General features: G+C 38.4%; 1 protein-coding gene across 5 annotated transcripts in view; it reads left to right on the forward strand.

Moving 5' to 3' along the window:
• SORCS1 (sortilin related VPS10 domain containing receptor 1) overlaps window positions 1-12,129 on the forward strand; it is a 271,364-nt gene that overhangs the window by 157,213 nt on the left and 102,022 nt on the right. For all 5 annotated transcript variants that reach the window (XM_027692166.1, XM_027692172.1, XM_027692170.1 and 2 more), the window contains one exon: window positions 10,650-10,808. In XM_027692166.1, the coding sequence (XP_027547967.1) occupies window positions 10,650-10,808 (159 nt within the window). The remainder of the gene's footprint in view (window positions 1-10,649; window positions 10,809-12,129) is intronic.

The following is a 12,129-nucleotide window of genomic DNA, read 5'->3' on the forward strand; positions in this document are numbered from 1 at the left end:
TTCTTTTCCCTCTCCCTTTTGTAGCTCTGCTTAGGTTACCATACTTTTAGGCCCAAAAGTCTCGTCTTGCTTTCATTGGGATTAACAACCCTTCGTGTCCAGTATTTGGGGCTGGGAGATGCTATTGTTTGTAATACGCTTACAGTGCAAGTGGCTTCTTTCTTTTTGTGCCATTGATTGATTAGTGGAGTTTGTCCAACTAATTTTCCCTCTTGATGTGTGCGCTTTCCTTCTCTACCACAAAGTTGGTGTGAAGATTAACTAATTAATCTCATGAGATTCTTTAGTGAAAGGAATGCCTTACTGAGCAACAGAACAAAGTACAGGCAATATGTATGAACACAACTCATTCCAGATGCCTACAAAGCTGAGGTTCCTTTTCTCCCCTAAGCAAGTAAGACTGTAAGAACGTCTCAGCTTAATTTTGTTTTTCTCTGTTCAGTACAATGCAGAACATCTGTTGCAAAAGAATGGATAATTAATAATTGAAACTAGATTGTACTGTCCAAAATAAAGTGCCTATAGTACTGTAGCTTTCCTGAGTTTTTTGTCCTTGTTTCTTTATTTCTTCTCAAAGAATAAAAATAGTCATTTTTATGTATTAGATTTTATTTCAGAATTGAAGTTTCTATTGTGTTTTACTTAAGTTTTAAGGAGTAGATTTTCAAGCTGGTTTTGGTGATAAAGGTTTTTATGTCAAATGTGTGTAAAGGAAGAGAAAGCAGTGTGTAATACTAATGAAACAGGAACAAGAAATTTTCATTTCATGTCAGGTTACTAAATTAGATTCAAATGGGCTGTGGAATGAAGAGATAAAAATCTAGAATTTGATTTGAGGGAGATTTGAAAAACTGAGAAGCTTAATCTTTTCACGTTCCTTCCCCCAGAACTGATTGCTCCAGAGCTAATGTTTATGTGTGTGATTAGGATCTGAGCCTGACGAGTTCTATTTTCAGCACTGCTACAGGAACCCAGTGGGTGAAACTAACCTTGGTGCTTTGGGCTCATCCAGCGCTTCCAGCTTCCAAAGCTCTTGCTAAGATAGACTTTTAAGATAAAAGGAATGTAAAATTGAAGGTGTTTTTGTTTATTCTAGAACTTATTTATAATCCCAGGTATTTGAAATTAAGAGTAACACAATGCAAACTAATCAGTATCAGATTGGATAGGCGCAAAGAGGAATCTCCATCTCTGAAGGTATTTAAATATTGACAGGATAAGGTCCTGAGAATCTATTTGTACCTTTGAAGCTGGCTCTGTATGAAGCAGGAGCTTGAAGAAAATGACCTCTAGAGGTCTTTACATGCCTAAATTTAATAATTTAAATTATAAGTCACTGTATAATTCTAGGTATGGCAAAAGTAGCTCAGAAACATCCTGCAGTAATCTAGTAGGTTAATGAAAGAGTTTTTATATTGTTTTTAGTATTACATTTCTATTTTTCCACAAGGATGATGCAAATAAGAGTTTGTGTCCTTTATTACAGTCCTAATTAAAACACTAAGTTCATTAACTAAGGGAAAAAAAATAGATTCTTAATTTTCATTTAATTCTTGTGTAATGGAAATGGAAACTGTGCTTTAAAAGAATAAGATTTAAAAAGTAACACTAATCTTCAGTGACTCCTTTCTCTCCCATGTCATCTTTTTTCCTCCTTTGATTAAAAGTTAATACCTCAAAGCAAGATATATATTTTGAGAATTTCCCCTAGCTGCTGGGATTGCAGCTTACTCTTGGGAAGGTGAAGGTCGATGTTTCTCTCTGTTCACAATCCAGCTCACAAGCAGTGACTCAGCAGCACACAAAACCCCTGAAGATGTGGCAACTTCACCTTTAATGGAACAAAGAAGCAGCTGAATCTTTTCAGGTCTGGTCCAAGCTAAGGCATTTTTGAAAATAGGTCTTCTGCCAGAGCTCAGCTGCACAGAGAAAAGGCTGCAGGTGGCAACCTGTGCACTTGATGGACATCTCCACGCTGATGAGCTGTGAGTAACAAGAAGGGCTGTGTGGGGGTGCACTGCCCTCTCTTGGATTTTGGTCAAAACAGGAACAGTTCCATTCCAACTGGTGCTCCAGAGGTTTGCTGAGATGATGTTCAGAGTAAGGAGGAATTGTTTTTGTACTCTTTTGTCTCTTAGGAAAATTCAGTTCCCCAAACCTCTGGATTTTCTGTATATTCCCATTTATATCAAGTAGGATTAACAGAGAGAACAACTGCATCACATCTGCACAGGTGTCTCAGCCTCATGTTTGCTTTTCATGACTCTGTGCTGTATTGACCCAACCCTTATACCTGGGACTTTGGTGGTATGTATTAATTGCATACCAGCACATAAAGTATTTCTAAGTTTTTGTTGGTACACTCATTCACTCTTTCTATCTGGTAAATCAACCCCAGATGATTCCCATAGACAATAAAAAATAGAACTTTAATTGACTGCTTTATTTTGTGGTCACTTCTGGCCTGTAATGAACATTTCCATAATAGAGAACAGATAAATGGATTCTTTTTTTCCATCCACTAGCCAGCTTTTAAAAATTTTTTTCAAATGACATTCATCAAGATGCCAAATTCAATTCTTGACAGTTCTTCTATTAGGAACACTGTGAAATCCCAGCTTTCAAAAGTATTGGCAGGTGGTAATTTTTCTCTCTTAAAATATAGTCCTTTGCCATCTAGTATTCTGCTGACAAGAGATTGTCTTATCACTCAATGAGCACTAAATTTTTCATGTGGCAAACGATGAATTCATCATCTGAACCGTTCACCATGCCATTTCTCTTACGGTTAAACAGCCAAGATTTGAGGAAGATGGTGTTATCCTACCACTTATAGACCTCCTGTGGGTTTATGGGGTAAATGATGATAGTTTCCACTGTCCAGATCTGGTCTCAGTCTGAATCTGAATTACACTGTCTAGTCATCATGACTATAGTTTTCTTTGGGGGAGACTTGAAGTATGTTCCCATCTATATCAGCAAAGTGCAGACTGATTTAATGAGTTTGAATTTTGCGTCTTTGTATGAATAAAAACCTCTTTCTTCATAAGTCACTGAGTAATAGATGCAAAATAACTTGTTCACAGACCTTTTCCTTGTATTAAAGAGGTCATTTCTACTTATTTCTGAGACCATTCCAAACCAGGTCATCATTCAAAGGCAATATTACTTGTTTTTTTTCAGTGTTGGAAGTGTAATTCTGTCACTGAAGTCTTTTCTTTCCTCACAAAATTACTGCACTTTCGGAGTTAACACGAACTTCTGGCAATAAAATACTCCACAATGCCTTAATTGAATTATTGGTGTATTATTTTAATGGTGTCTTAATGAAATTGCTTAGCAACTATCCTTGTCTTTTAGTTGGCAATAGCAACAGCTTCAAAACTGTCAGCTCTAGCTCATTTCATGTTTTCATTTAGGTGCTAGTGCTGTGGGCCAATTTATCTGAAGCAGCAACTTGGGCCAAATTTTGGTGGCATCACTCATGTACACAGTTCTACAGCAGTTGGTGTTAGCCCATGAGTAAAGACTGTTAAACTCTTCAAAGGCTTCAGTCTCCTCTTTCTGTATTAATATCCAACTAAATAACTAAATGCTTGTTATTTCTTTTGTGATTTTGTCTCTAATTTATTTGCTCTTGCAACCACTTACTGCTTCCAGCAACTTAGTCCTGTAAAGGCAATAGGTCTAATTTGCTTTATGGTAGTGTTGCATTTATTTCAGAATGTCATGGCCTTTCTTTGCCTTGTTTCACTTTATATCTTATTCTAGGTCTTGAGAAAGCTTAAGCAATGAACTAGTTTAATTAATTCATAGCAGAGAGCATTGCTTTGAAATGCATGTGTGAACTGCTGAATCTGGAGGATCAGGTTCTCTCTTTACACAATATTCATGCCTTGTAAATGCAATCCAAATTCAGAAGTGGCAGAAATTACATTTTGTTGTGTTGGGACTCCAACCCTTGTAATCAGTTACTATGTGAAAAAAAACCCCACCCACAACCCTCTAAAATTTTGTAACTGACATGCAGAGAATTGGAAAAATAAATGCAATCATTTAGAGAATTTAAGTAGGGAATGCCCTGCTTTTGTTAGGGACATTTTTGTTCTTACTTACTGATTTCTTCTTTTGCTGTGCTTCACTCGTTTCTTTCTGTGAGAAATATTACTTGTTCCATGTGGCTCACCAGTGTTGGGTCTATGCATGAAGAGTGTGATAGGTGAGGAAGGTAAAGCTTTGAACCAATTTGCATTTTATCCCTATTTCTGCTCAGGTGTAATAACTCAGATTTGTTGATAAATCAGAAGTGAATGAAAGAACATGTGAACCTATGAAATGCATTTGGATTTTTTTTATACTGTTCTATTTCACTGATACTATGCTCTCTCCTACAAAATGTTAGGAAAAAGTTGGTCCAAGTGGAGATATCAGTGGCCAAAATAAAAGAGTGGTTCTGGGCTCTTTTTACTAAGCCACTAAATCTAGCATTCAGGGCAGTTACGAAAGGATCTCAATTCCATCTGTAGAAGCAAAATCAGAATCCTCTTGCTAATAATTCCTGGGATTTTTTGTGAGGACAGCAAAAATACATGTAATTGTCAAGAGCAATCTGTCATCAGCAGAGTTAGCATCAAAAAAGGGGTGCAAAAATTGAGGACTGTTTGAAATCTATAACTTATGTTTTGTGTTCATTTGTCACTTCTAGAAAAAAGCAGATCAAGTTGAGTTGCTTCCTTTTCGGGGTGTAGATGATTAATGGATGACTTGCATTTGGTTGCAAAAGCCTGTGTCGACTATATTGACTTTTTTATAGAGAAAAAACCCAATCCATCTGGACCATCAGGAAGTGCAGTGTGTGCCTGCTGTGCCTGGTGTGAATAAGCAGATTCTGATCATTGCTGAGCACTGATCTGAACAGAGAGCAATTACTTTTGCTGGGGAGAAGTAGAGTCTTGGCTCATACTCACTCTTCATTTTCATTTAACAAAAGACAAACAGTAAACCACACCAGAGGCGCTCTAAGGTTGGTCTCCCTCTACAAAGGGTTTTTAAGGGAAGTGAGATGCAGATGAGTATGGCTCTTCTTACTCCTGCATTAATAACTTTACTTTGTTATGGTGGAATCAGAGGTAGTTTAAAAACTGTCAACATAAAAATCATGGGCCCAATTCTTCACAGAAGAAGTTACCAGATCAACCCACCTGAGCTGATAATATTGTTATTGTTTATATAGACATGATGCTCCAAAGGGCCTCGGCAGACCTCGATGATCAGGACGGTATCTACATACGATATCGTACTGATGGAAGCCTATTCAACCTAAGGCGACTGAAGGCCCATACTAAGACCCTTAACCATCTTGTCCGGGAGCTACTCTATGCTGATGACGCCGCCCTTGTTGCCCACACAGAAGCAGCTCTGCAGCGTTTAACATCCTGCTTTGCAGAGGCTGCTGAGCTCTTTGGGCTGGAAGTCAGCTTAAAGAAGACAGAAGTTCTCCATCAACCTGCACCTCAGGAAGTCCCCCACCATCCCCACATCACCATCGGCCAGTCAGAACTCAATTCAGTCCAACAGTTTAATTACCTAGGCAGCCTCATCTCCTCAGATGGTAAGATTGATGGGGAGATAGACAACAGGTTAGCGAAGGCATATAGTGCTTTTGGAAAACTCCATAAACGAGTATGGCGTAATAAACACTTGAAGAAAAGCACCAAGATCAGTGTTTACAGAGCCATAGTGTTGTCTACTCTTTTATATGGTTCCGAATCATGGGTCATCTACCGCCACCACCTGCGTCTCCTAGAACGCTTCCATCAACGCTGCCTCCGTACAATCCTTAACATCCATTGGTCAGACTATGTGACCAATACATCTGTTCTCGAACAGGCAGCAATTACGAGTATTGAGGCCATGTTGCTGAGAACGCAACTGCGATGGGCAGGGCACGTCTCCAGGATGAAGGACCACCGCCTCCCTAAGATCCTGCTTTATGGTGAACTTGCCAGTGGCTGCCGCAAGAGAGGAGCTCCAAAGAAAAGATACAAGGACTCCCTGAAGCAACAACTCAGCCTCGGGCATATTGATCACCATAACTGGTCCACTCTGGCCTCTAATCGGGAGGCCTGGAGACAGACCATTTATAACGCTGCTGATGCTTTTGAGAAAGCACGCAGGATCACTCTTGAGGAGAAAAGACAACGCAGAAAGAATCGAACCTTGCAGAATATACCATCTAAGGAGTCTTTCTGCTGTGTCTTTTGCAACCGGACCTGCCTTTCTCGTATTGGCCTTTTTAGCCACCAACGCGCTTGCATGAAAAATGGGTAGAGCCCTTCCCAAATCTTCGTTCGCGAAGCCTAGCCATGAAAAAAAAAAAAAAAAAAAATATAGACAGGTGGGGGTTGGTCTTTTCTCCCAGGCAACAAGCAATAGGACAAGGGGAAACTGCCTGAACTTGGATCAGAGGAAGTTTAGATTGGATATTAGAAAAATTTCTTCACTGAATGGGTGGTCAAGCATTGGAACAGGCTGCTCAGGAAAATGGTGGAATCACTGTCCCTGGAAGTGTTCAAAAAGTGTGTAGGTGTGGTGCTTAGGGACATGGTTTAGGGGTGGACCTAGCACTGTTAGTTTAATGATTGGACTCTTTAATCTTAGAGGTCTTTTCCAGCCAGTTATCCCATGGCAATTTCAGATCCTTTGGCAAGGGGACACCTCAAAAATCTTGTATGACTTCATCAACTAGGTTGTCTTTCCCAACGGGCTCTAAGGACCTAGATAGATTTAAGGTGTGATTTTCATGAACAAAGGTCATGTTGATTCCTGAGTGATGTCCAGAATATACTCATCCAAAACCCAGTGTTAGCTGGAAAAGTGGTAATATGTTGTACTAGGCATTGCGGAAACAGAGCAAGGTGTTTAATGCTCCTTTGAGGAGCTCACATTTCAGGAAGTCCAGCATGCTTTCTACAGTAAAGCTGAAAATTATAAAAATTGTTTCTTTATAATCTCTTATCTTACATATTCTTAGATATTGAAGTTTATGGCATCTATACTTAGATTCACTCTTGTTCTTGTTACTGGTTTTGGCTTTCTTGCTTTTCCTGTTCAACATGTCTGTGTCCATTTGTATCTTCTGTTTAAGGAACTGCATTAAGTCAGTGGGCAGTAGACTACTTCAAAGAAGAAATTGGATTAATTTATTTCAGAGGAAATTCTGAAATGTACTTACTCTGTATTTCACATGCTGCAACAACAAAAGCATTAAAATTAATTGTACTTTCCCTCCTTTCTCATTTATATTCCAGGCAACTTGGGCAATAAAACTAAACTAATGTGACTGCAACCACATTATCACGTAGCACAGCTCAGTGGAAGTGTGTTTTTTAGAATGAAGTGGTTGAAGCTGAGATGACATCTGCAGTCTGGGCATTAAGGAGGCAGAGGGTCTGACTTTATAGTGCTAACCTGATACTCTGATCTGAGTGTCCAGTAGTGGTTAGAAAACAGATGAACTCCTGAAATGTACCTTAGAATCATTGAATGGTTTGGGATGGAAGGGACCTTAAAGATTATTTAGTTCTAACTCCCTGCCATGGGCGGGGTATGTTCTGGTTTAGTGTCCTTGAAAAGGAATGCAACTCCTGTCCTCCAAGATCACTGTGGCATGAGTCAGAACACAATATGTAAAGATTTGCTATAGAGATTTCCCCTGAAATTTGGAAGGGTTAATTTCAGAAGCACACTCCTGGTCTGATTTGAAATGTTTATGTAGATACACATGGCATTTTTGTCTCATTTTGATGTATTTTTCATGCAGGTATCAATTTATTCTACTTATCCAATAAATGCTATCTTTTGGGCTGGTAACTCTGATTATTTACACACAGATATGTTGTAATGAAATTTGCTTTTCTTATCTTGTAAGAAACGTGGTTTTTTGTGACTGTGATGTGAGTAGTGACTGATAGTCAACTCTACCGTGTTTTGTCTTATGACATCTGTGCAAAGTGATTGCAATACAGGGTACGACAGTGGAGCAGATAATGCTGAAAGTTGGTCTCATAGTTAGTAATCTGACTAGTGGAGTCATCCATCTAATCCCTCCCCAGTCTACAACTCTCTGTGTGCCCTTGCATAAACCTGCAGCAGTTCCTCACAGCTCTGCCGCGTCTAAGGCACTATTGCTGCTGGCAAATGAAGTAAAACTGGTGTGTTCTGAAACACTTCTTAGGTACAGAATGGCTGGTTATCCCAATGCAATAGCCAGGGCGTTTGGAGACCCGTAGATATCTGAAAACAAAGTACTAACAGCCCAGGGTGGCAGTTAGCAGATTAAAGCCAAAGTCAGCAGTGTTAGCAAGTCTGTTCAGGCACTTAACTTTTATTGATTGGATGTGGAATTAGGTGCTTCAGTGCCTCATCAGTTTATCCCTGGATTCCCTTTCTAAGAAATGCAGATAAGAGCACTTTTGCAGTTCAGAGGAGTGGCCTGACAGAAAATGTGTTAAGGCAGTGTTGTGCTTGGATGTGGCAGTGATGAGGTCAGATGAGTTCCTTGTGGAGGTGGAAGGAAATATTTGAGACTAGACTGGATCTTGATTAACAACTTGTCTTAGAGGCACAATCCAAAGTCAATGACAAGACTCTTATTAACTTCAGGGAGCCCGCATCAAGCCCATTGATTTGTGTTTATTTCTGCTCTAGTTGCTCTAGTCCAAATTAGTGCTGTGCTGTGATATTTCCAAATACTAACATAAACAAAATCCACTCAAGAAGGAAGTCATAAAAATAGGAAAATCATAATACTTGAATCATAGTACTGAATCAATAAATGTTAAACATAGGAACATTGTTCCAGAAATTAATCTGGTAAGAGAAAAAAAAACAACTGATAAACAACATTGTAATTAATTTTTGGCTTCAGAAGCTGAATAGGCTACTTAGTGGCAGTAGAATATATATATATTGATATTTTGATTATTAATCCTTTCTGTGTAGCTTCTATCATACAATCTTCAGTTTAGAAGTCACATCAACAATATGCTTGGTATATTTGAAAGTGTTAAACGAAAATAAAAATGTATAATAACAACGCATGTTTTCGTCACAAATTTCTAAAATAAATCAGAGATATAATAGGAGACTGTAACTTTATGCTACAATGGGAACCCTACCCTATTTTATGTTAGAGATACAGTGGGGTAGTGTAATTGCTCTGTGATTATGCAGATTAATCAGAAAGTTCAAGGGTTTTGCAGAACTCCAGACTTCTAAGTCACAGGCCAAATTGTGCTACCAAGGGGGTTTCTAGAGATAGAAAAAGAAACATTTGGCAGCTGCACAATAATGAAGGAGATCTTCTGTGTAGATTATATGTGTATTTACACCTTCACATACAAATAGTTCTTTAGCATCTGATGTCTATCAGACACCAGATGCTATGTCTCCTTATAATTCATAGGTAGTGAGTTATGTCTAACTCTGCCTGCCTAAATGAAAGAAGAGAAGGAAATGGAGTGTGTAATTTTTACAATGCTCAAACTGAGATAGGAATTTGCTCTGAGAAATGTCAGGTGCGGATCCTTTCATTTCAGGCTTGTCTAAAACCAGATCAGTGTTTGCCATTTGCAAAGCAACTTAGAAAAAAATAAAATAGAAATCCTAATGATTCAAGGCTTTAATACCTTTCCAGGCAAATATTCTTTAGAACTTTTCATGGTTTTCACTCATGATACCTCATTCCCATTCCTTAGGGGTATTACTCTGTTGCTTGCTGAAATACTGGAATGATCTCTTTTTACTGATTAGACCTATACATTCTCTCATGCAGAGACACATGAGAGCAGTAACTCATTATTCTCTCTGATTCATCAGCAATGCAGACCAATTAATACCACAGTTAATGGGGAGAAGTAGCTACTACAACTACAAGCTGTATTTCTTTTGTGACTACTAAACTAACACTCCTGGACAAAGCTAGAAAGCAAATTTACTATGCAGAGATTATTTTTTATATACCACCAAATCTGTAATTCACAGCACCGTAGGAACTGGAGATGGAAAGAACCCATTATGTTATCAGATGTGTTCTTCTGCCAGAGCAAGATTGCTTGTTGCAGACAGCCACGTTATAATGTTTCAAGCAATGAAACTGTCTTCTCTGAAATTTCTGCCAGAGTCTAGAAAAACTCACCATTAGAGATCATTCTCTAATGTGTCACTCTCCTCTCTCTGTTTTGTTTTGGTTTTTTTCTTGTTTTCTTAACAGCTAACTTTTTGTCTGCCACTCCAATAGATCATTCTTGAAGACCCTAGCACCCCACTGTGCCTGTCTGGGTTTGTCCTCTAGTGTTAAAAATGTCAGGTTTAATTTTTCAAATAACCTAAGCATAGCTTCATTTAGGTCTGATTTAACTAGTGGTAAAGCCATTCTGATTATTTGGTCATATATTATGTGTTTATATGCATAGCTGAAATATAGTGTTTTAATTACTGAAGTATTGGCTATGGTAGTTTTGACATTACAATGAAACATTTTTGAAATAGCCATATTTAATAAGCTTATCTGTAGTTCCTAGCTGCTTGCTTACTCTTCCATCTGATTTCTCTTCACCACTGTATTTTCATCTTTCCCTTCCATATAGATTATGCTACTGACTGATCCAGAAGTTGAAAGCAGCTTATTAATCAGTTCTGACGAAGGAGCCACCTATCAAAAATACCGTCTGAACTTCTACATCCACAGTCTGCTCTTCCACCCCAAGCAGGAAGATTGGATCTTAGCCTACAGCCAGGATCAGAAGGTAAGAATTGTTGGCAGCATTTTGCTTTGTTTTCTTGGGAAGAACTTGGGGTTTCTCCATCTCTTTGTGTAACTGCTACAGAACATTCAGGTGGTCTTGAGGGTGATACCAGGACAGTCTTTGGAAATACCAGTTTGGTATTTCCAAGCAGAAAACATTGAGCAAACCTCAATGTAATGGTCAAAGTAAAGGACATGGGCATCTGTTGTATTCTTGGGGCCTAGCCCTTAGTTACTGATCTGACAGTCTGCATTTAGTCATCCATCCTTTTGGCAATATTGTGTGACAGGCAATGGGCAGAGAAGACAGCTAGAGTCCTTCACTGTAGGAATCACAACCTCTAATGAGGCTTTTGTCCTCTTATTTGACAATTGTCTTGCTCCAGCCTAGTATCAGCTCCAAGAGCAGTATGAGACAATCCTTGTTCCTATCTGGTTGGCATATTTTCAAGTAGTCTTTGATTTTCTAAGAGAAAAAGTAGCAGTGAATCAATTTTCTTTGAAGTCCAGTTCCTTCAGTACAGGTAATCCATCAGCCAAATAAATATGCTGTGAGATTTGCCTTGATTTTTTGCTGCCCAACCTAACACAACACCACAAGACTTTATTTTGGAGAACTCATTGTTAGAACTTTTTGAAAATCAGACACATCAATACTCACAAGGAGTTGTCTTCCAGTGAAGGACTTGATAGACCTCAACCTCTTTAGTTTAACGAAAAGATTGAAGGGAAGCAATATTGTTGTGCATAAATATCTCTGTGGGGGAAGACAAAATATAGGAGTAAGCATTTTGATCCAGCAATAAAAACTTCTAACAAAATTTGATGGTTAGGAGTCAATGCCAGATAAACTCTGCTGTGAAGTAACTAGCCATTGGAGCAAACTGCTCTGAGAAATGGCAGATTTCACGTCCTGACATTTTGACATTTTTAAATAAAACTGGAAAAAGACAAAAAAAATTTGCCGAGTCTAAGCAATAATTGTATTAGCTGAATTGTTCAAGTTATATGTTAATGTAAACATCAACATAAAAGATTGAATTCAATGATGTGTTTCATCTGCGTATTTTAATTCATTGTAAAAGCATTAAACGACTAATTTTCCTGTTGCATAAATTAATCTTGTTGTTACTCCTACTGTAAGCCTGAGAAAATAAAGGCATAACTAAGTAAGTAGGTAAGGTCACAAAATGATCTTATTGAAAATTTTTTGAATATTTCAGTCCTGCATTTTAAATTCAAAACCAGTATCATTCCAGGACTCTAGCTTAATATCCTTTGCAACTGAGAAATGCATCTTCCCCGCCTAATTCTTCCCAATT

This window comes from Neopelma chrysocephalum, unplaced genomic scaffold (genome assembly GCF_003984885.1).
Source record: "Neopelma chrysocephalum unplaced genomic scaffold, ASM398488v2 Primary Assembly neopelma1_85, whole genome shotgun sequence".
Classification (NCBI taxonomy): Eukaryota; Metazoa; Chordata; class Aves; order Passeriformes; family Pipridae; genus Neopelma; species Neopelma chrysocephalum.